This window comes from Pelodiscus sinensis, chromosome 14 (assembly GCF_052426305.1).
Source record: "Pelodiscus sinensis isolate ZL-2025 chromosome 14, ASM5242630v1, whole genome shotgun sequence".
NCBI lineage: Eukaryota > Metazoa > Chordata > Testudines > Trionychidae > Pelodiscus > Pelodiscus sinensis.
In genome coordinates, this window is record NC_143065.1 from 47442215 (window position 1) to 47466523 (window position 24309).

General features: G+C 46.8%; 1 protein-coding gene across 2 annotated transcripts in view; it reads right to left on the minus strand.

Annotated features, from left to right (window-relative positions):
• The window catches only part of MAP1A (microtubule associated protein 1A), a 117191-nt gene extending 92998 nt beyond the window's left edge, over window positions 1-24193 (minus strand). For both annotated transcript variants that reach the window (XM_075916980.2, XM_075916979.2), the window contains exons 1-2: window positions 24002-24193; window positions 13017-13118 (exon numbers count right to left, since the gene is read on the minus strand). In XM_075916980.2, coding sequence (XP_075773095.1) covers window positions 13017-13118; window positions 24002-24149 — 250 coding nt within the window. In that variant the 5' untranslated portion in view covers window positions 24150-24193. The remainder of the gene's footprint in view (window positions 1-13016; window positions 13119-24001) is intronic.
• Between the last annotated feature and the right edge of the window lie 116 nt (window positions 24194-24309).

Here is a 24309-nt window from a genome sequence, read left to right on the forward strand (position 1 = left end):
GTGTGGTCACAGATGACCCCTTGGAGCAGTCTCCTGGTGTGCTGATTATTTCACTGACACCTTCTTCCTCTCTGGGGTTTCCCACCGTCCTGTCCTGCTGGGCCAGATTCCCTGGTCTCCCTCAGCCATGCAACAGAGTTGGGATAACTGTCCCCTGAAGAGCAACGCAGACACAATTACTTCAGCTCTGGCAGGATGCAGTTCTAGGGCTGGCACCCAAAAGGGAACAAACCCCCAAATAAATCCATCTTTCTCTGAGTAAATGTTTCACACAAAGAAAGCTCATGAGGATGTTCATCCTCTATCAATGAAAGAGGGAATATGCACATTGGTTGCTCTCCCCCACGCCCCATAGTAATTATTGAGGCTGGCCTTGATAGTAAACAAAGTCTACTTAATTAAGTGCAAACGTAGGATGTAAGTGGTTGCAAGTGAAAAAGGAGAGAGCAAAGTAAGGGTGAGTCTACACTGCAGCGTTTTTCTAGAACAACAATACTTGCATCCACACTGCCATTGAGTTCTTTCGACAAAGTCAGACGACGGAGGGGTTTTTCCTATGGCAGTAAACCACATTCTACAAGGAAGAAGCCTTGTTCCGAAAAAGCTTTTTCGGAAAAAGGCGTGTGTGGATACAGAAGAAGGAATTCTTTCGAAAAAAAGCCACAGGTGCGCCCTGGTGACCACTCCGTCCATACTAATCACAATTTAAATGCGAGATAGCGTGCAATGAATGGGGATGCTATCTTTCGAAAAAGCACATTGCTTTTTCATTGCTCTTTTGCTGTGTGGACGCTCTCTTCCGAAAGAAGCTTACAGTTGAGACGTAGCTTAAATTACAGAATTAAAATTAAAAGAAAATGCACAGCTAATTCTAATTCACTAAAAAAATTACTACAAGCAGTCCCTTACCCTAAAGAACTTTTTCTTATTTCAGGCCAGGCTTCAAGCCAAAAAGTGACTGTTTATTCTGACTTGGGTCTCTAGTGGTTCCTTTTGTATCTAAGTGTGCCAGGCCCTTCTTCCCCAGCCCAGCCAAAGATAAGAGAGAGCTTCCCATTGTTTACATAGGTTCTCCTTGGGCAGAAATGTTCTGTTCTCTACCCCACCATCCATGTAAAGTTACCTAGTCAAACAGGTACCATACTACCAGCTGGTATGGTCACATGTCTTCCTAGGACCAATCACTACTTAAACCTAAAGGATGAACAAGGCTGTTCTCAAGTTAAGTTGATCACCCAGTCATTAAAGCTTCCGGGTACACCATTTGAACATTTAAAACTGTAAGAAAATCTCATAACTTTACATACAAGAATGATACATGCATCCAAATAAGATATATAGAATCATAGAATACTAGGACTGGAAGGGACCTCAAGGGGTCAGCGAGTCCAGTCCCCTGCCCCCATAGCAGGACCAAATACTGTCTAGACCATCGCTGATAGACATTTATCTAACCTACTCTTAAATATCTCCAGAGATAGGGATTCCACAACCTCCCTGGGCAATTTATTCCAGTGTTTGACCACCCTGACAGTTAGGAACTTTTTCCTAATGTCCAACCTAAACCTCCCTTGCTGCAGTTTAAGCCCATTGCTTCTTGTTCTATCCTCAGAGGCCAGGAAGAACAATTTTCTCCCTCCTCCTTGTGACACCCTTTTAGATACCTGAAAACGGCTATCATGTCCCCCCTCAGTCTTCTCTTTTCTAAACTAAACAAACCCAATTCTTTCAGCCTTCCTTCCTAGGTCATTTTCTTTAGACCGTTAATCATTCTTGTTGCTCTTCTCTGGACCCTCTCCAATTTCTCCACATCTTTCTTGAAATGTGGTGCCCAGAACTGGACTCAATACTCCAACTGAGGCCTAACCAGTGCAGGGTAGAGCGGAAGAATGACTTCTCGTGTCTTGCTCATAACACACCAGTTAATGCATCCCAGAATCATGTTGGCTTTTTTTTGCAACAGCATCACACTGCTGACTCATATTCAACTGTGGTCCACTATAACTCCTAGATCCCTTTCTGCCGTACTCCTTCCTAGACAGTCGCTTCCCAGTCTGTATGTATGAAACTGATTGTTCTTTCTTAAGTGGAGCACTTTGCATTTGTCTTTATTAAACTTTATCCTGTTTACCTTAGACCGTTTCTCCAATTTGTCCAGATCATTTTGAATTACGACACTAACCTCCAGAAAAGTTGCAATCCCTCCCAGCTTGGTATCATCTGCAAACTTAATAAGCATACTTTCTATGCCAATATGTAAATTGTTGATGAAGATATTGAACAGAGCCGGTCCCAAAACAGACCCCCTGCGGAACCCCACTTATTATACCTTTCCAGCGGGATTGTGAACCATTAATAACTACTCTGAGTTTGGTTATCCAGCCAGTTATGCATCCACCTTATAGTAGCCCCATCTACGTTGTATTTGCCTAGTTTATTGATAAGAATATCATGCGAGACCATATCAAATGCTTACTAAAGTCTAGGTATACCACATCCACCATTTCTCCCTTATCCACAAGACTTGATATCCTATCAAAGAAAGCTATCAGATTGGTTTGACATGATTTATTCTTTACCAGCAGACTTTAACATTAAAATTGATAGGTTACATAAAGTATTTTGTCCAAAGCATCTTTGAGTTATGCTTATTTATACTTACAAGCCAATTTCATCAAGTATGGGGTGGAGGATTGCCACAGGAATGAGAGCCTCTGAGGTAATAACATACTGAAAGTGGCTCGTCTCATTAAGGGGGGCTGCTGTAATCTACACAAGATGACACCTTGGTATAGCATCTACCTTCGGGCTTCGAGATAGTAAGTCACAGAAATCTAACCTGATGGTGACACACACAGATCAGGAGGAGTGGGATAGGGATGAGAAGGTGTCAGTGGAAGTGGGAAAGGGGAGAGAACAAGGTGATACTGGTAGGAGCAGATGGGAGGGGAAGAGAGGAAAGGCAATGGTGACAAGAGGAAGGAAGAGGAGAGGGGAGGAGTGGGTGTCAGGAGAAAATGGGTTGAAAGGAGCAGTGGGCATGACAAAGGCAAGGGATGGAATATGTCAAAACTCACCCTCCTACTCATGGATGGAAAATCTTAGAGGGAACACTGTTTCCAATCAGCATCACTTTGGCCCTCCATTGTTTTTTGATACAGGAGAATTGCTGTTCAAGACAGAAGCTAACCTTCTGGCTTTGGAGGATTTTTGTGATAGTGTTGGTCACATCTGAAGAAAAGGAAAAATTGCTGGATGTCAGCCTACTGGTGGCAGTAAAGGTAGAGAAAGCTACTGGGAGAAAGCTGTTCTAGATTTGATTTTAACAAATAGGAAGCAAGTAGTTGAAAATTTGAAAGTGGAAGGCAGATTGGGTAAAGCGATCATGAAATCGGAGTTCAAGATAAGGAATGGTAGAAGACAGAACAGCAAAACAGAGACAAGGGATTTTAGGAAGACAGATTTTAGTAAACCCTGAGACCTGGTAGGTACGGTCTCATGGGAAGCAAGACTAAGAGAAAAAACTACTGAAGAGAATTGGCAGTTTTTTAAAAGGACATTATTAAGAGCGCAAAAGCAAACTATACCACTATGTAGGAAATGGAGAAAGTATGGTTAGAGACAACCTTGGCTTAACCAGGAGAACTTACATGATCTAAAAATCAAAAAGGAGTAATATAAAAAGTGGAAACTAGGTCAAATTATAGAGGATGAATATAAGCAAATAACACTGGTCTACAATTTTTTAGAAGTTGTCTGCTTCATAATAAATAGCACATTTTATCTCTGTATTTTGATGTGCTGAATTCAAATATGACAAAACTGATTGTCTACTGTTACCAAGATATTTAAGTTTTTACATTTTACGTCTATGTATATTGTATAGATTACTAAGTAGAGTTTTAATCATAAATTGTAAACCTGGTCTTTTCATGTGTTTATGGTTGCTTTACATGATAATATTTCACCTGTCCTGTTTATGTAACACTTTAAAAATCAGCAAAAGGGTTATATAAATAAAATGTATTAAGAAACAAAAGGCAAAAAACTATTATGTACATAGTTTAGTCCTATTCAGTGTCCACTCGGCACTTCTTGGCTTGTCTCTTGTATTCATTAAATGGAGCATCTCTTGGCACTGTCCAGCAATAGTCTGCAAGCATTGATGGGCTCCATTTGCCTCGATGGGGTTTCTCCATTGTTGCAATGTCCTGGTGAAATCGCTCGCTGTGCTCGCTCATGGCGCCGCAGTTCGGTGGAAAAAAATGTAGATGAGAGTGCAAAAAATGTATCTTTAGTGACATGTTGCAACCAAGGCTTTTGTATGCCTTGAGGAGGTTTTCCACTAACAACCTGTAGTTGTCTGCCTTGTTGTTTCCGAGAAAATTTATTGCCACTAACTGGAAGGCTTTCCATGCCGTCTTTTCCTTGCCACGCTGTGCATGGTCAAATGCATCATCTCGAAGAAGTTTACGAATCTGAGGACCAACAAAGACACCTTCCTTTATCTTAGCTTCACTTAACCTTGGAAATTTTCCACGGAGGTACTTGAAAGCTGCTTGTGTTTTGTCCATGGCCTTGACAAAGTTCTTCATCAGACCCAGCTTGATGTGTAAGGGTGGTAACAAAATCTTCCTTGATTCAACAAGTGGTGGATGCTGAACACTTTTCCTCGCAGGCTTCAATGACTGTCAGAGTGGCCAATCTATCTTGATGTAGTGGGAATCTCTTGCACGACTATCCCATTCGCAGAGAAAACAGCAGTACTTTGTGTATCCAGTCTGCAGACTAAGCAAGAGAGCAACAACCTTCAAATAGCCACAAAGTTGCCACTGATGTTGGTCATAGTTTATGCACCTCAAAAGTTGTTTCATGTTGTCATAGGTTTCCTTCATATGGACTGCATGACCAACTGGAATTGATGGCAAAACATTGCCATTATGCAGCAAAACAGCTTTAAGACTCGTCTTTGATGACTCAATGAACAGTCTCCACTCATCTGGATCGTGAATGATGTTGAGGGCTGCCATCACACCATCGATGTTGTTGCAGGCTACAAGATCACCTTCCATGAAGAAGAATGGGACAAGATCCTTTTGACGGTCACGGAAAAATGGAAACCCTAACATCACCTGCCAGGAGATTCCACTGCTGTAGTCTGGAGCCCAACAGCTCTGCCTTACTCTTGGGTAGTCCCAAATCCCTAACAAGGTCATCCAGTTCACCTTGTGTTATAAGGTGTGGTTCAGAGGAGGAGGAGGATGGGAGAAAAATGTGGGTCCTGTGTCATTGATGGTTCAGGACCAGAAGTTTCATCCTCTTCCTCCTCTGACTCAAATGAGAATGATTCTGGTGCATCAGGAACCGGCAGTTCTTCTCCGTGGGGTACTGGGCGTATAGCTGATGGGATGTTTGGATAATGCACAGTCCACTTTTTCTTCTTTGACACACCTTTCCCAACTGGAGGCACCATGCAGAACTAACAATTGCTGGTATGATCTGTTGGCTCTCTCCAAATCATTGGCACTGCAAAAGGCATAGATTTCCTTTTTCTGTTCAACCACTGGCGAAGATTTGTTGCACAAGTGCCGCAGCATATGTGTGGGGCTCACCTCTTGTCCTGATCTCCAATTTTGCAGCCAAAATAAAGGTGATAGGCTTTCTTAACCATAACCATAGTGGTTATACTGTGCTTTTGTGATGCAAAAGTCACTTCACCACAAACATAGCAGAAGTTATCTGCACTGTTCATACAAGTACAAGGCATCTCTGCTCACTTTGGCTAAACAGAAATGTGTCCCTTTGCAAAAATCAAACACTGACAAATAAGAGCACAACACTATGATTTCTAGAGCTGATATAGGGCAATCTGTTCAGCAGAGTGAAGTAAGCTTCGTTATGATTGCATCATCCATGACTTCTAGGAATAATGATGCAATTCATATCATGTATAATGCAATACCAGCTTCAGATTGCATCATTCATTGTTTTGCCTAAAAGCAAATACTATCCAAACCCAGTCATAGATTTATTCATAGATCCAGTCAAAGATGTATTTTAGTCATTTCCGGTTTAAATTGAGATCCCTTCCCTTTATAACTCACTTATCCTCCGCCATTCGCAAGTCATGGGTCGAATATACTGACCCAATAGCATATCTTGAAAACTAGAGCCAATCAACAATTTTAAGCATCATTTTCATTCTCAGTGACCCAGAATTAGGAAAGTTTGACTACATTTATTTCAGAAGCATTTTAGCTGTAGAGCAGTGTAATTTAAGTATGCAGAGGCAAGATTAGAAAGACAAAGGCACAAAACGAGCTCAAACTAGCTTCAGACATAAAGGGAAACAAGAAGACATTCTATAAATATATTAGAAGCAAGAGGAAGACCAAGGACAGGGTAGGCCCACTGCTCAGTGAGGAGGGAGAATCAACAGGAAACTTGGAAATGGCAGAGGCACTTAATGACTTTTGTCTTCACCAAGAAGTCTGATGATGAAAAAAAGCCTAACATAGTGAATGCTAATGGAAATGGAGTAGGTTTAGAATTTTTTTAAAAGAACAAGTTAAAAATTACTTAGAAAAGTTAGATGTCTTCAAGTCACCAAGACCTGGGAAATGCATCCTAGAATACTCAAGGATCTGAGCTATTAGCTATCATATTTAAAAAGTCACTGAAGTCAGGAGAGATTCCAGAAGACTTGAAAAGGGCAAATATAGTGCCCATCTATTGAAAGAGAAATAACAACCCAAGAAAGTACAGACCAGGCAGTTTAACTTCTGTGCCAGAAAAGATAATGGAGTAAGTAATTAAGGAAATCTGCAAACAACTAGAAAATAGTAAGGTGATAGGCAACAGCCAGCATGGATTTGTAAAGAACAAGTCATGTCAAACCAATCTGAAAGCTTTCTTTGATAAGATGACAAGTCTTGTGAATAAGGGAGAAACGGTGGATGTGGTATACCTAGACTAGTGGTCTCCAACCTTTACACACCCAAGATCACTTTCTAAATGTCAAGACAAGCCAAGATCTACCCGTTCCCTTCCCCACGACCCCATCCATTCTTTAGGCCCCACCCTCTCTGTTCCTCTCCTCTCCATCACTTGCTATCCCCAGCTTACACGGAGGGTACGGTTACACTGCCACTTTTTTTCGATCTTTCTGTCAGAAGAGGTTTTTCCAACATTTGGCCCATTTAGACAGGGCCAAATGTAAGAAAAATCCCTTCTTTGGGAAGTCCCCTTATTCCTCATGGAACAAGGAATACGGGGCTGCCGAAAGAGCATGTCTGCTCTTCCACTAAAAAAAGCAGAAGAACTCTTGTAGTCTAGCCGTACCCTCACTGGGTTGGACAGGAGGTGCGGGCTCTGGGGTGAGAATGAGGGAAGTGGTGAGAAATGCAAGCTCTGGGAGGGAATCTGGATGCAGGAGGACATGGAGAAGGGAATGCTGGTTCAGAGAGGGGGCTCCAGGCTGGAGAGTGTTGGGCTCAGGTGGAGGGTTGGGGTGCTGAGCAAGCCACACGCTTGTGGATGTGAGGGTGCAGGGGTTTGAGTTGGGGTGCGTGAGGCGCTCAGAGCAGGGAGGTTGGGCGTGTTGGGGTTTTCCCATCTCCTACACCCCCGTAATCGCACAGACAGACTCCACCAGCCAGTAGAATACAGGGTGTTTATTGCTTCTCCAGGATACAGCACAGATGTAATCTGGTTACAGGGCAGGCCTAGGATGCCTCAGTCCCACCTTGAGATGGGGGAGCATGAGACGACTTAATGACTTTTGGTATATGGTCATGGGCCAGCTCCATGCATGGAAGGGGCATGGCGTGGGGCAGAGCTAGGGAATAGCCTCCCCCACAGACTTGTCTGGGGCCAGAGGTTTCAAGTTAAACAAAGCAAAGGGCTTGCGGCTCCTGGACCCACCGCTACCACACTGCCTGGCAGCCGCCCGGGATTGCTGCAGCTATGTAAAGGGCTCATGGCTCCAGTCCTTGCTGGGGTAGCGTGATGACTGGGAGCTATCTGAATAGGATCCAGCTGCCTGAGCCACCTCCTGGAAATTCGGTGACGCAGGCAGCAGGATATAAATAAAAAGCAGCCAGATGCAATCCACAGGCCAGATCTGTTAGGCAGGTCGCATCTTGCCCAGCACTGCCCTAAATAATACTTAGCCCACCTTCAGTGCAGCACACTGAACTACATGGTCTGTCAAGATGCCTTCCAGTATTGGCTTGGGGCATGTGCACACCCAAGCACAAATGGCTGCGTCAGGTTGCTCACAAGATGCTGTTTAGTTGTGGCTTCTCATTGCCAGGGAGTAGTTACCCTGATGATTACGATGAACTTTTTGCAAAGCTGAGGATGGTGGAATCACAGTCATGTGAAAGCTGAAGGGAAAGTCTCCCTGCCAGGAACTGTTAGAGTGAGATGGCTGTCTGTGCCCTCCTTGGATGAGGTCCTGGCAGACGAGAGGTGTTGAGGGACTTCCTTCCCAAAGCAGCAGGCTGCACAGGGCAGCTGCTAAGGCTCCTTCCCTTACTGTGTCCTTTCCAGATGCCAGTCACTAGATCACAGCAACTCCAAGAAATGACAGTTGTTCTGACAAGTGGGATCAAAAATCCTGCCTGTAAAATGGTCCCCTAGCAGGTATGGCTCCTCACCATAATTATAAAATTCAAGGAAACGTTAATGTGACTAGGCAAGTATCCTTTCCTGTTTTTTATATTTGTAGATATAAGGCTGGATTTGTAGATGAGGGCTGGAAGCCCTGAGACTTGCCCCCTTTCCCCCTTCAATGGGGCTATTGCTGTGAGTGCTGGTTTGCCTCGCTATAGGGGGAAGCTAGGGTAAGAAGTCTTTAGAAGTCTGGTCAGCTCTGCACATCTCCCTGAAGCAGCCAGCATGCCCCTGCAACCCCTAGACAAAGGGGCAATCACGGAAGCTCTGAATGCTGCCCCTGCTCCCAACACAAGGCTCCACTTGGCTGCGAATCATGGCCAATGGGAGCTGCAGGAGCGATACCTGTGGATGGGAGCTATATCACTGCTTGGGGTGGGATGTAGTGGCCACATACGGGAACAGTGCAGAGCCATGGCAAACAGGAAGCCTGCCTTAGCCCTGCTGCACTGCCGAAGGTAAGTGCTGCCCAGCTGGAGCCCACACCCTCCAACTCACTCTCTCAGCCCTCAGCCCCTTGCCACACCCTGAACCTCCTCCCATACCCCAGCACAGAGCCACCTCCTACACTCCAAACCCCTTGGCCCCAGCCCAGAACCCCTTCCTGTACCCCAAACCCCTCATCCCCAGCTCCACCTCAGAGCCCTCTGCCGCACTCTCACCCCATCCCAACCAGAGCACTCTCCCAAACCCAAACCCCTCATTTCTGGCCCCATCCCAGAGCGTAGGGGCAGCACTGAGTCTCTGCAACCCCTTCCCCCAACTCCGCCTTCCCACAGGGCTATGTGTAGCCCACAATTGATTTCTTCTCTGGGTCAATGGGCCTCGGTAGAAAAACATTCCCTGCTCTGCCATACATAGTAATACACAGAGCTTTGACTCCACAAATATTCCACTGGTTTACAAAAATCATAGAATCATAGAATCATAGAATAATAGGACTGAAAGGGACCTCGAGAGGTCATCGAGTCCAGCCCCCCGCCCTCAAGGCAGGATCAAGCTCCGTCTACACCATCCCTGACAGATGTCTATCTAACCTGTTCTTAAATATCTCCAGAGAGGGAGATTCCACCACCTCCCTTGGCAATTTATTCCAATATTTGACCACCCTGACAGTTAGGAATTTTTTCCTAATGTCCAATCTAAACCTCCCCTGCTGCACTTTAAGCCCATTACTCCTTGTCCTGTCCTCAGAAACCAAGAGGAACAAATTTTCGCCTTCCTCCTTGTGACACCCTTTTAGATATTTGAAAACTGCTATCATGTCCCCCCTTAATCTTTTTTTCCAAACTAAACAAGCCCAGTTCATGAAGCCTGGCTTCATAGGTCATGTTCTCTAGACCTTTAATCATTCTTGTCGCTCTTCTCTGTACCCTTTCCAATTTCTCCACATCTTTCTTGAAATGTGGCGCCCAGAACTGGACACAGTACTCCAGCTGAGGCCTAACTAGTGCAGAATAGAGCGGCAGAATGACTTCACGAGTTTTGCTTACAACACACCTGTTGATACAACCTAGAATCATATTTGCTTTTTTTGCAACAGCATCACACTGTTGACTCATATTCAACTTGTGGTCCACTATGACCCCTAGATCCCTTTCCGCCATGCTCCTTCCTAGACAGTCGCTTCCCATCTTGTATGTATGGAACTGATTGTTCCTTCCTAAGTGGAGCACTTTGCATTTCTCTTTATTAAACCTCATCCTGTTTACCTCTGACCATTTCTCTAACTTGCTAAGGTCATTTTGAATTATGTCCCTATCCTCCAAAGAAGTCGCAACCCCACCCAGTTTGGTATCATCTGCAAACTTAATAAGAGTACTCTCTATCCCAATATCTACATCATTGATGAAGATATAGAATAGTACGGGTCCCAAAACAGACCCTTGAGGAACTCCACTTGTTATCCCTTTCCAGCAGGATTTAGAACCGTTAACAACAACTCTCTGACTACGGTTATCCAGCCAATTATGCATCCACCTTATCGTGGCCCTATCTAAGTTATATTTGCCTAGTTTATCAATAAGAATATCATGCGAGACCGTATCAAATGCCTTACTAAAGTCTAGGTATATGACATCCACCGCTTCTCCCTTATCCACAAGGCTCGTTATCTTTTCAAAGAAAGCTATCAGATTAGTTTGGCATGACTTGTTCTTCACAAACCCATGCTGGCTATTCCCTATCACTTTATTACTTTCCAAGTGTTTGCATACGATTTCCTTAATTACCTGCTCCATTATCTTCCCTGGGACAGACGTTAAACTGACCGGTCTATAATTTCCTGGGTTGTTCTTATTCCCCTTTTTATAGATGGGCACAATATTTGCCCTTTTCCAGTCTTCTGGAATCTCCCCTGTCTGCCATGATTTTTCAAAGATCATAGCTAAAGGCTCAGATACCTCCTCTATCAGCTCCTTGAGTATCCTGGGATGCATTTCATCAGGACCTGGTGACTTGCTGACATCTAACTTTCCTAAGTGATTTTTAACTTGTTCTTTGTGTATCCTATCTTCTAAACTTACCCTCTCTCTGCTTGTATTCACTACGTTAGGCACACCTCCAGACTTCTCGGTGAAGACCGAAACAAAGAAGTCATTGAGCATCTCCGCCATTTCCAAGTTCCCTGTTACTGCTTCTCCCTCCTCGCTAAGCAGTGGGTCTACCCTGTCCTTGGTCTTCCTCTTGCTTTTAATGTATTTATAAAAGGTCTTCTTGTTTCCCTTTATGCCTGTAGCTAGTTTGATCTCATTTTGTGCCTTTGCCTTTCTAATCTTGCCCCTGCATTCCCATGTTGCTTGCCTATATTCATCCTTTGTTGAATGCATCACCCCAGCACTATGCTCACTGGATAGGTAAGGAAACAGCCACAGGCTCACATAGTAAATCAATGACAGAGCCAGAAGTAGAACTCTCTGCTTTCCAGTTAAATATCCTGACCATTAGGAAAACAAGACCTTCCTCCAAGAACCCGTGAATGCCTCCCAAGAGGAATCTGACCAGTTGAGGTAGAGTGATACAAAAACCTCTAGCAGGTGCAGCTTACAGTGACAATCTGTGCCCATATGTCTGACCTATACATAATATGAATGCAAATGTTGAGGAATTTAACAGTGTGAGTTAGCTTGGGAGTTGAGGCCAGATCTGCATGCCTGGTAATAAGGCAGTTTATATTAAGTGCCATTGGCATTTTTTTTAAAGTACCTCCTCATCATCTTCCCGTTTAAGAAAGTGGAGTTAACTCCTGTAAGATGCAAATTGCTATTCAGGTAAGTGTACATTCGATTAGTTTCTCAGCCCTCCACCCCACAGCAAGATGATCACACTCTCACGAGTGGGGAATTCAAAGTTTCTGTCAACTGCGTCTATAAAGAGATCAGAGAACAAGCAATTTGTATGAAATACTGTTGTATTGTGCTTTAAGAAGGAAAAAACAAAAATGCTTTATTTATCTGGGCACTGTGTTTAAAAGCATGTCTCTAGTCCACCTACAAACCCTCCACCCTCACCAGCACCTCCAGATTAAATTTCTTTGCAGTGACGTATCATAGAAGGATACATCAAGAGGTCTTTGAGTCTAGTCCCCTGGCCTCACGGCAGGACCAAGCACTGTCTATAATAGATCATCCCCAACAGGTGTCTGTCTAACCTGCTCCTAAATATTTCCAGTGATTCCACAACACCCCCCCCCCCAACCCAAGGCAATTTATTCCAGTGTTTAACCACCCTGACAGAAAGTTTTTCCTAATGTCCAACCTAAACCTCCCTTGCTGCAATTTAAGCCTATTGTTTCTTGTCCTATAGTCAGAGGCCAAGGAGAAAAGTTTCTCCCTCCTCCTTGTCACACCCTCATAGATACTTGAAAACAGCTATCATGTCCTCATCTCAGTCTTCTCTTTTCTAAACTAAACAAGCCCAATTCTTTCAGTCTCCTCTCATAGGTCATGTTCTCTAGACCTTTAATCATTCTTGTTGCTCTTCTCTGGACCCTCTCCAATTTCTCCACATCTTTCTTGAAATATGGCACCCAGAACTGGACACAATACTCTAATTGAGGTCTAATCAGTGCAGAGTACAGCAGAAGAATGACTTCTCCTGTCTTGCTCACAACATTCCTGTTAATGCATCCCAGAATCATGTTTGCTTTTTTTTTTGGCAACAAACATTTATGCCTTGTGTTACTACCATGAACACTGAAGGTGGAATCAGTTCAAACACGGAGAAGCAACTCATGAGAAGAAAGAAAAATCTGTAACAATTTCATTTCCATCCTCCATTCACCAACCTGAAACTCCAACAGAAAAGCAAAACAAAATGAAATATAAATAAAAGGAACTTACCTTTTAACTCAGAAGAAAACTGAGCAAGATGCTGACTTACAAAGAGTCTCAGTTGATGATTCAGATCACAAGAGGGAAGATGAATGTTCCAGGAGCGAATTCCTGCCCAACAAAAAAAAAGTAGAATTAAGGCCTTTCTCCAGGAATTCAAAAAACTAGGAATGGAGAAAATGGGGGGAGGGTCAATACAAGTCAGCCAGGTGATTATATGAAACTGATGCCTGTTTATGCTATTTCAGAAGCCCATACTTAAGACCTCCTGGAAAACATTTTAAAAGACAAGGGACAGTTAGGTAGCCAATTTCCATTTATTCCTTTACAAATGACAAGATAGTACGTGAGGTGCCATTTTAGTGAGGTTCAATAAACAGTGACTAAACCAAATACACAAGCAAATGCGCTGTGGGAGTTTTACATCTTCTGAAGCGTTCAGCATTAGCAACTGGCAGAGATGGGATACTAAACTATTTTAACAATTGATCTGTTCGGGTGTGACAGTTCTGTACCCCTCTGAGCTGGAGTACAGCTCACCCCCACCCCACCCCCCGCAACTTTTACTTAACCCTTCTTCCAAAGCCCACAGATCAACCCTTTAAGTTGGCCCTTTAATCTCTGCTATCTTTGCAAAATAATCACCTTCACATCCAAAAAGGGAGCATGAATCAGCAGATCTGTGGCACTCCAAAAGTGCTAGGAGGGAGAGGAGTAGGAAGCACAGGGCTCCAGTTTCCCAGTGCGCAAGAGACATGTGGGGAAGGGAGGGAGACAGGGCATGAACAGGCCACAGGTGGAACCCCAATGGGCTGCATGCAGCCTGTAGGTTGCCCACCACTGTTCTCAAGTGTAGCAGTATTCTCTGCTATGTCCTCCCCCACACCTTTGCCACCATCTCAGAGTGAATTCCTAGGTGACAGTGCATTAAAAGCAGAGAGTCCAAAAAGACAGAAAAACACCCTTAGCGCTACACCTGTTCCCACCCTAACAGGAGTCTGTTGCCAATCTCTGCAGGAGCATGGGGACCAATCCAGGTGATGGAAATAATCTGTTTTTGTTCTCTAGGGCTGTAGCTCAATTCAAGAGACAACCGACTAAATGTGACACAGTGGTCTCTGTTCAGCAGAGGATGCACATTCAAATATCAGAGCTATGTCCAGAGCACAAAGATCATCCCCAGCCCTCAGCAAATTACCAGGATGGGGTTAGTAATAGGTGTGTGCTACTGTACAAGTTCAAATGATTACATGCAAGACCTCCCTCCACTACTGCCATGTACCATATCAGAGGCAGCAGCACGTGGTGTGGGGGAGTAGGCAGGAGCTGCGTGCCCCCCACCGCACTGCCACTTCTGATATGGTACACATGAGGAACTGACCACATGCCCCTTGCGCTGCTGCCTCTGCATCAGAGTGGGGAAGTGCAGGCGGGAGCTTGTTAGCCGGCTCCCAGCACGTACCGCTCCTGCAGTGCCGTGACCTCCAACCCCCTTTTCATATCAGCTTTCCTTCCAAAACTGAATGGATCAAACTAGACTAGAAATGTTTAGTCACAGACATAGCATGTGAATAGCAGCCATGGTTCAAGTCTCACACCGAGAACCACATGCTGCATTGAAACAGAATAATGCTTAGGGAAAGAACAATATGTTTGTTCAGAAATCTAGTCTACCTTGTGTGTTCTGGACCACACTAAGGAAAAGTATTCAAGAGTAGCAGTCACGCAAGAGGCTCCGACACTTTCCCCAGTCAGTCCGGGACAAGAGTGGGGAAGAGTCTAAATGGACACCGGGTGGTGTTCTTGAGGAAAGTCCTCAAAGTCTTCCTCTCTGTATGACAATACCTCAGTTTAACCCATAATAAAACAATACCCATAATAAAACAATATAATATGAATTTTTAAAAAAGTAAGTATTCTGCACTCATAGAACATCCCACTCACACCGTAAACTGACACTTTGCACCAACTTAGCTTTCAATGTTGGTGCAGCCAAGAAGTCCAAAGGCAATCCGATTTGGATCTGTGTTCTAAACTCCTTCCTGTATCACAGACAAAATGGTACAAAGGGCTTTCTGGGCACAGTAACATTTTATTGCCAATTAAGACAGATTTTGCTGGGTGTCTCTTCACTGATAAAATGCAGTTCCTGCTCAATAATCCTCTGTTCAGCAGACTGACCCATTATCACAAAGGTCCCTGTATACTCCAGCCCAGCAAGCGTATCCCATTTCTCAGTACATCTACATGACCTGCAAGTTATAAGGTATCAGTGTCTCAAATCAGTGTCTCAAATGGGCATCAGCATAACATGACATCTGACCACAGATCCGCAGCCTCTGCTTTTTGTCCATTGAATAATGTTTAACCCGTCTATCATCGCTCATCTGTAACCCCAACGCATCCCACAAAGAGCAGCTGACTATCATTATTCCCATTTCAGTTAGAAAAACTGACAAGTGACATGACTTGCCCAAGGTCACACATCAATTCAATATCAGAGTCAGGAACAGAACCTGGCCAAACTGTCTCTCCTGTTTAGTGATAGGACTTTCCAACCCTAGCAGTCCTAACAATATGACACCACTGCAAATAAGTGCAGGAGACAGAAATTAAATACATTTCTGAACAGACACTTCTCTGGAAATGGAAGTTACTCACCTCATGCAGTAACTGGAGTCCTTCGAGATGCGTGTCCCTGTGGATGTTCCATGTCTGGTCTTGATGCTGTCCTGCCCAGGCTGTGCATGAGTGGTGCCAATGGCACATGCCATGCCAGAGGATACTGTGCATGTGTGGCCTGAACCCTTCAGTTCCTTCTCTACCTCGCAGGTCCTCTAAGTCCGAAGCAGCGGAGAAGAGGGTGGATCATGGAGCATCCATAGGGACACTCATCTAGAAGAACTCCAGATATTGTACGAAGAAAGTAACCTTTGTTTCTTCGAAAGAGATGTCCCTGTGGATGCTCTACGTCTGGAGACTAACAATTGGCTTCGCCCTGTGGTGGCTGGGGCTTTAGAATATTATGGGACGCTGATGGTAGTACTGCAGAACCCACAGAAGTGTCAACTCTGATTCCATAGGAAAAACATAGTGCTTCGCAAAGGTAAGTTGTGACGCCTGGTGGCAGCTTTGCAAAAGTCTGTGAGCAGTATGTTGTGAAATACACAGTGGATGAAGAAACCGCTCTAGTAGAATGAGCTGTCACACGTAACAAAGGTTGTAAACCCTTTAGGGTGTAGCACGGTGTAACAGTCTGTGATCCATTTAGACAGCCTTTGTTTCAATATGGCTTGACACTTCATCTACTCAGTGATTTCTACAAAGAGGAGACGGGTTTTCCTGAAGATCTTAGTCCTTTGTAGATAAAAGGCCAGAGCTTGTCTAACACTGAGTGTGTGGCATGGAAGTCTTGAATGCATTTGCATGAGGCTTTGGGGGGGGGGGGGGAGGGGACCCACAGGAAAGTTCACCAGCTTGTTTGTGTGAAAAGAGGATGCAACTTTGGGCAAGTACTTTGGGTACATGCAAAGAGTAACCTTGACTGTGTGAAATATCATGAAGGGTGGATCGGCCATGAGTGCAGCCAAATGCCCAACGTGACAGCCAATGTGATGGCAACCAGAAAGGCGACTTTCATGGAAAGGTGTGAAAATGAGCAGGAAGCAAGAAGCTCAAAGAGTGGTCTGGTTAAGGTCAATAACACTAAATCAAGATCCCAGGAAGGTATAGGCTGTGACACATCCAGGTAGAGGAAAAGCAGCCTCTTCAAGAATCTCTCAATTTTGGGGTGGAAGGCTGTACTGGCCACTAGGTGTACCCTGATGGAACTGAATGAAAGCGATGCTTGTTTGAGACTAGGGAGGTAGTACAAGAAGAATGGCAGGGGCAGTGATATCAGGTCTTGCCATGCATGAGGGGGCTGAGGCAGAAATGGAACACCCTCACACAGATTGGGTTGTTTGATCCACCAGAGGAGGGATGCCGTGATATCGTGAGGTATGGTGAGCTGGAGCAACATGGGATGCCTGAGAGGCTTGCACATCATGGAGAACCAGATCTACATACAGCGCCTGCAGAGCTGGGCACACAACACATCGAAGGTAGTAGCTGCTTTATGGCTGAGAAGCTGCAGGCTGTCCCTGGCTGTAGTATGTGGGGGGGAGGGGGGAGTAAAGTGTTGTGGCCAGAGTTTGGATAGTAAGGAACTTGTTGTGAGGTAAGTAGACTTGTGCTGAAGTGGAGTCTAGAATCACAGAATACTAGGACTGAAAGGGACCTTGAGGTCTAGACTGGCTGCAATAAACTTCATGACCTGGGACAGATGGATAATTGACTTTCAGTTTATCCAGAGGCCAAGCTTCTAAAAACATTGTATGGTTATCGATCATGCAAATTGCCTCAGTCTGCGATGTGGCCTTAAGAAGACAGCTGTTGAGATAAGGGAATATAATTATCCCCATAAGTGAGCTGTAGTTACAGCCAGCAGTTTGGAAAAATCTCAAGGAGCCATGGACAGACTGAAGGGTAGGACTCGATATTGGTAGTGGGCCGAGCCTACTGTGAAGCGTAGGAGTCTGTGTACAGGATGTATTAGGACATTAAAGTAACTGTTCTGAAGGTCGAGGGCTGAAAAACAACCCTCTTGTTGCAATGCCGGGATAATGGTGGGTAGAGCAACCACATGAAAATGTTGCATCTTTACAAATTTGTTCACTCTGCACAGATCTAGGATGGGCCTCCAGCCTCCTGATTTCTTTTGAGTTAAAAAGTAACTGGAGTAGAACCCTTTCCCAGTGTTGGTTCTATAGCTCCCAAATCTAGCAGATAGAGAACCTCCTGATTGAGTAAAAGCTTGTGAGGGGGTCCCTAAAGAGGGACGGGGAGGGAGGACAGGCAGGGGGCTGGAGATGAAGGGAATGGTGTATCCCGAGAGAATCATGTCCAGCACTCATCTGTCTTCTGTGATAGCTGCCCACGGGTGGTAAAATGGGCAAAGGCGGTTTCAGAAGGTGTGCATGGTTATAATCGGCATTGAAAGTTCTAGGGAGTTTTCCAGGCCCTTGACCAAGGCCTGAAATACGCTTATTGGCAGGTGGTCATTGTGCCACTGAGCCCGAAGGTGGCTTGCATCTGTGAGGGTGGGTTCTGTTTCTGGCCTGATTATTGTCAGGCCGCTGATGCAGGTAGGCTAGTAGCAATACGACGTCCGCTGTTGGGCATGGGGATGCCCAGGGTGCAAAGGGTGATAGGTGTGTCCTTCATGGTATTGAGGACCTCATTAGTTTTGCCAGCAAACAGTATGTTGCCATCAAAGGACAGATCCTCAATCGTAGATTGGATCTCCCAAGGGAATGTTGCTGGGGAGAACCAGGAGGCCTTATGCATAACAATGGCTATTGCAGCAGTCCTGGCAACTGTGTCCACAGCATCCAGCACAGCTTGGAGAACAGCACAAGATATGATCAGTCCCTCAGCTACAGTAGCTTGAAATTGTGGTGTCTTTGCCTCTGAAATATCCTCCGCTATGTCCATTAATTTGGCACAGTTCTTAAAATTGTACTTTGCCAGCAAAACCAAGTAGTTGGAAATCCTGAACTGTATAGGCTTTGCGACTAAAGAGATCAAGTCTCTTACTGTCCTGATCAGGTGATGATGTGTGGAAACTTGCTTCACATGTTGGTGTGTGGCTTCAACCATTAAGGAGTTTGGCGTGGGGTGGGTAAACAAACTCCAAACCCTTGACGGGGACATAATATTTCTTATCTGCCCCTTGCATGTTGATGGCATAGAGGCAGGGGTTTGCCAAATGGTGTTGGTGAGATCCAGAATGGCTAGGTTGATTGGTAGGGCTATTTTGGTTGAGGGTGATGCCTGTGAGCTCATGCTGAGGTTCGAAGACTTCCTCAGTAGTAATTTTGAGCTCTGATTCTACCTTGTTGGGCTACATCTACGCTACGAGCTTTCTTGGCAAAATATGCAAATTAGCCCCTCATTTGCATATTTTTTGCCAATCCGTTTGTGTTGGGTTTTTTGAGCAAAAACAAGCAGTGTGGACTTTTTGTGCAAAAACCCTTTTCCGCAAAATCCTTATGCCCCAAAAAAGGAGGCTTACCAATCTTGCGGAAAAAGGGGTTTTTGCGCAAAAAGAAAACATCCACACTGCTTGTTTTTTGTGCAAAAACCAACACAAAAATGGATTGTCAGAAAATACGCAAATGGTTACAACTCATGCAAATGAGTCCCTCATTAGCATATTTTCTGCCGAGAAAACTCGTAGTGTAAATGTAGCCTTGAAGAGTTCATGAAAGTGTGCAAAAACATCTGTTGCTGAAGGCTGTGGAGGAATTGCAGTCTCATTATAAGAGCATAAGAACAGCCATATTGGGTCAGACCAAAGGTCCATCTAGCCCAGTATCTTGCATCTCGACAGCACCAATACCAGATTCCTCAGAGGGAGGGATCACAACAGGTAATCCTCACGTGATTCCTTCCCTGTCACCAACCTCCAGAGAAACAGAGGCTAGGGACACCATTCCTACTCATCCTGGCTAATAGCCATTGATGGACTTCACCTCCATGAATCTATCTTCATCAGGTGAAATCAAGGAATTCGTTGGAGGAGAGGCATTAGGAGGTGATTCTTCAGGAGGTTGAACCTCCTGCTCTTCTATGAGCTGAGATCGTGGCAGAGATGCACTTATGCATGGCATATAGAAACTGCCCTGTTTATAAGGGCTGGGTTGCATGCTGTGACACCTCCTATAAGAACCCCATGGACTCCAATAAGGCCATTGTGCTGGATGCGGTACTGGGGGTGGCATCCAGGGATGTCCATACAAGGGGGAGGAGCTGTGAACACCCAGGGTCATAGTGCGGTTTGTAATAGCACACCAGAGGGCTGCAGTGTAGAGAAAAAGAGGCCTGTATGCCCTCTTCATCACTTGAAAAGTGTGACGGTGCTGGGGACACCAGCTGTGATGCTGCAGGTCTTGGCGATCCATCAGTGCCTAAAAGCGACTGCAGAGCAGATGCAACTGCTAAGTCTGAGTGCTGCATGTAAGGCAATGGTGCTGCCAGTATCAGTGCAAGTGTCTCCAATTTAGGAACATATGGGGCCGATGGACTGGTCAGTGCTGAGGGGAGAGAGCCTTGATAGGTTGGCAGCACCAAAGATATCATCGGTGCCAAAGCCCTTGTCAGTGCCAGTGGTGCTGAAGTCCTCATAGGTGCCTCAAACTTCATAGGGGCCACTGGAGCTATTAGGCACAGCGCTGAGGTGCGTGCTGGTACTGTTGGTTTAGGTGCCGAAGTTTTCATCGGTACCAACAGTGGTGACGAAGATGACAATGATGATGCCACTGTCATCACCTGTGCCGTGATTTTGCCGGTGCCCGTTAGGGGTGTTTGGACCCTTTGGAATTGGTACCGAGCCAGCAGAAGGTGTCGTGGTGCCTGAGGTACTGGGGGCATCATAGGTACCGATGCTTGATGACCTCAGCCTTGTGGAGGGCTGTTTCTTGGCAGAAAGGTCCCCATGAGGTACTGAGGAGCTCCATTTCTTGGGCATCTTCTTGCCCTGAGGAGAACCTGGGGGTGATCATACCACCCTGGGCTGTGATGCCGGGTCAGAAGCAGGCTGCGGATTTTTCTCAAGCAGAATCAACTTCAGTCAAAGGTCTCTGTCCCTGCAAGCCCAGGCCTTAAGTTTGGCACAATGAGGGCAATCCTGAGGCAAATGGTCTTCTCCAAGGCACCTGACACATTGAGAACATCCGTCAGAAACCAGCATCACCTCTCTGCAAGAGACACAGCATTTGAAGCTTAGAGAGCCAGGCATCTTGATGGGGGGGGAGGGGAAGGTTTTTGTGGGTTTTTTTAAAAGCTAACTCATTATTAACTAACAGTAACAGGAAAAAACAAGAACTAGCTAAAGAATTACCTAAAGAACAATCTGAATCTGAGAAGATTGCAGAGAACTGGGGAGCTCCATTTCAGGCCAAGGACAGTTGAAAAGGAACTGAAGGGCTCAGGCTGTGCACGCTTGGTACCCACCGGCACATGCTGTCAGCACCGTGCATACATGGCCCATGCAGGGACTGCTTGAAAATCTCCAAGTTTGCTGGCTGCAAAACATGAAGGAAGCAGCCTTAGCTGAGGACTGAGGGTCTAGTGATGACGATGGACCCCCTAATCCAAGGGGTCTGAGGTTTCCTGGCCCTGACTCCTGAAACAGTGGTGCTGTATCCTGGATAAGCAATAAACCCTTTCTATACTACTGGTTGGCGGCGTCTCATCTTGCTGCAGATGGGGTGCAGGATCAGGGGGTACCCGACGTGCTGCCACAATGACCCCTTACAATATATGTTAACTACTTATGTGAAACAATCAATTCCACCTCCTGACCAGAAAAAGGGCTTCATGAAGCTCAAAAGTTTCTCCCTCTCACCAACAGAAGGTGGTCCAATAAAAGGTAACTCACTCACCTTGTCTCACAAAAACTTTGCCATTGTCAAGATGACGATGCTTTCCTAAGGAAGGAGGGGTTGAAAAGCCCTAATAATAATGCATCTTCAGTCTAATCATTGTCCCATGCTGCAAGTCATATGGGGGACTTTGTGACAGACACACAAGACCAAGGGAATGTAATCAATCAGTTCTAGACCACTGAATGCAAGCCAGTTGTTTTCATGCACAAAAGCAGCAAAGTTGCATTTTGCTTCAGCTGGCATTCGTTCCCCTCCAGGCCTGAGTTTCATGTCACTTCCGGTAAAGACTATAAGAAGCTTTAGCTGATTAAGGAGCTGAAATCTCTTATGTAAGGATGAGCATGAGTGAGAGGAGCTTCTCCTTCCCACACATGAGCCTTTCAAAGCACTTACCTTTTCCCCTCCCCACAAGCTGCTAGGCAGTGCCAGGAGGTCAGGGATACCATGTGTCAGGCTCACAGAGCTCTTTACCTCCTTTGTGTTTATAGACGCAAGTAAGTATATTAGTAAATAGTGTCAGGGAGCCAGGGCTGCCTGAGGATCCCCAGCTCCAGATCTAATTCCAGAGGCCTTAGAGCACATGGGAGCCAATTTAAGGTCCTTTACAGGCCCCTACTCCACATACCCATGACTCCCAGCCTGCTCCAGAAGCCCCAGATCAATGAACACAAACACTTCAACCATTTTTGCCAGTAGACATAAGCTGACACTGATGGATTTGTACCACTTCCCACAAGAGCCTCTGAGCTGCTGGGAAAAGGAGAACATCCTGATTGTCTCAGCAGCTGGGTTGAAACCTTGCTTAAAGTGCCAGCCCTCAGCTCACCCCATGCATGGTCAGCCTGCTGGGGCAGAGTGGATGGGAAGAATCTGGGGCTGAGGCAATAGTCAGCAGAACTGGGGTGGGAAGAACCAGATCTGCAGGATAGGAAGCCATGGGGGTGGGAGGAGGGATCTGGGCAGGGGTGGCAAGGGTCTCAATAAGAAGCTGTGTGGGAGGGGTCCTGGGCTGCAGCAAGGGGGAGAGTAGAGAGATGGAGTGGTTGGTGCAGGGCTTTGATGATGAAGCTGGGGTAAGAAGCTGAAGGGGTGGGGACCAGGGCTGCAGGGACAGAATAAGAACCCTCCGGAAGAGGAACCAAAGTTGCAGAAGGTCTCAGTAACAAGCTGGGAGAGGAGAGGGTGTGAGGCAGGGCAAGGGGCCCTAGGGCTGTGGGAGGCAGGGTAAGAAGCCAGGGGGAGGGGTCCAGGAGGGTGTAGGGGGATGAGATAAGAAGTTGGGGGAGGGGCTCAGGGTGGAAGGGGAAGTAGCTAGGGTGCGGGGGTTCAGGACTGCATGGAGCAGGGTAAGAACCCAGGTTGTGCGGGTTCAGAGGGTTGCAGGGGGAGGAGGGTTTAGGGCTGTGGGGGTGGTGTGAGAACCCAGGGGGAGGGGGCAGGGTAAGCAGCCAGAGGTCCAGTGCTGTGGGGGGCAGGTAAGAACCTGGGGGGGATCCAGGGGAAGCGGTAAGCAGCCCGGGGAGGAGGGCTGTAGGGGAAGGGGGTAGAATAAGCAGTGAGCGAAGGGGGGGGGGGGGGGAGTTGTAAGGGCGGAGTAAGCAGCTGGGGGAAGGGTGCGGGGCGAAGCATAGGGGAGGGGCCGAAGGAGAGAGGTTAATCAGTCCAGAGGGAGGGGGCGGGCTAAGCAGCCCGGGAGGAGGGGGCCGGGGTGAAATGTCGGGGGGAGGGCTGTGGGTAAGCAGCCCGGGAGGAGGGGGGCAGGGTGAAGGGCCTGGAGGGGGAGGGTTAAGCAGCCTGAGGGGAGGGGGCGGGGTGAAGGGCGGGGGGGGGAGGGTTAAGCAGCCCGGGGGGAGGGGGGTGATAGAAATGTAGCCGTGTTAGTCTGGGGTAGCTGAAGCAAAATGCAGGACCATATAGCACTTTAAAGACTAACAAGATGGTTTATTAGGTGATGAGTTTTCATGGGCCAGACCCACTTCCTCAGATCAAGTAGTGGAAGAAAATTGTCACAACCATATACACCAAAGGGTACAATTAAAACAATGAAGACACATGAAAAGGACAAATCACATTGCAGAACAGGAGGGGGCTGGGGGGGGGAAGGAAGGTAAGTGTCTGTGAATTGATGATACTAGAGGTGGGGAGAGTGGGATGTTTGTGAGTTAATGGTATTAGAGGTGATAATTGGGGAAGCTAGCTTGGTAATGGGTGAGATAGTTCAAGTGGAGGGGGGCAGGGTGAAGAACGGGGGGGGGGGGGGCAGCGGGTTAAGCAGCCCGGGGGGAGGGGGCAGGGTGAGTTAAGCAGCCCGGGGGGAGGGGGCCGAGGTGAAGGGCCGGGGGGGAGGGTTAAGCAGCCCGGGGGCAGGGGGGCAGGGGGCGGGGTGAAATGGGGGCGGGGCGCACTGAACAGCCCCCCCCCCCCGCAGTGCGGCACGCTGACGCGGCCCGGGCGGCCTTCGCCAGTCCCTGCAGCCCCCGCCCGGCAGCCCCGCGCGCGCCTCACCCCGCTCCAGGGCGCCCCGCAGCGCCCCGCGCTCCGCCTCGGTCCCGACTTCCCCGATCACGATGAGCAGCGCGTGCCTCCGCAGCGCCCAGCCGCGGCGCCCGCCTGCCGCCGTAGCCATGGCAACCTTCCCGTCGGGGGTCTCCATGGAAACCTCCAGCCGCTGCCGCAGCGCGAGGCGACTGGCGCGCGGCTCTTAAAGAGCCATCGGCCCCACGCTGATTGGCTGGGGTGGGCACGTGAGCCCCGTTGCAGACAGGAGAGGGGGCGGGGTCTCGGTGGCATGGCTGGTCTAACGCGCAGCGTTC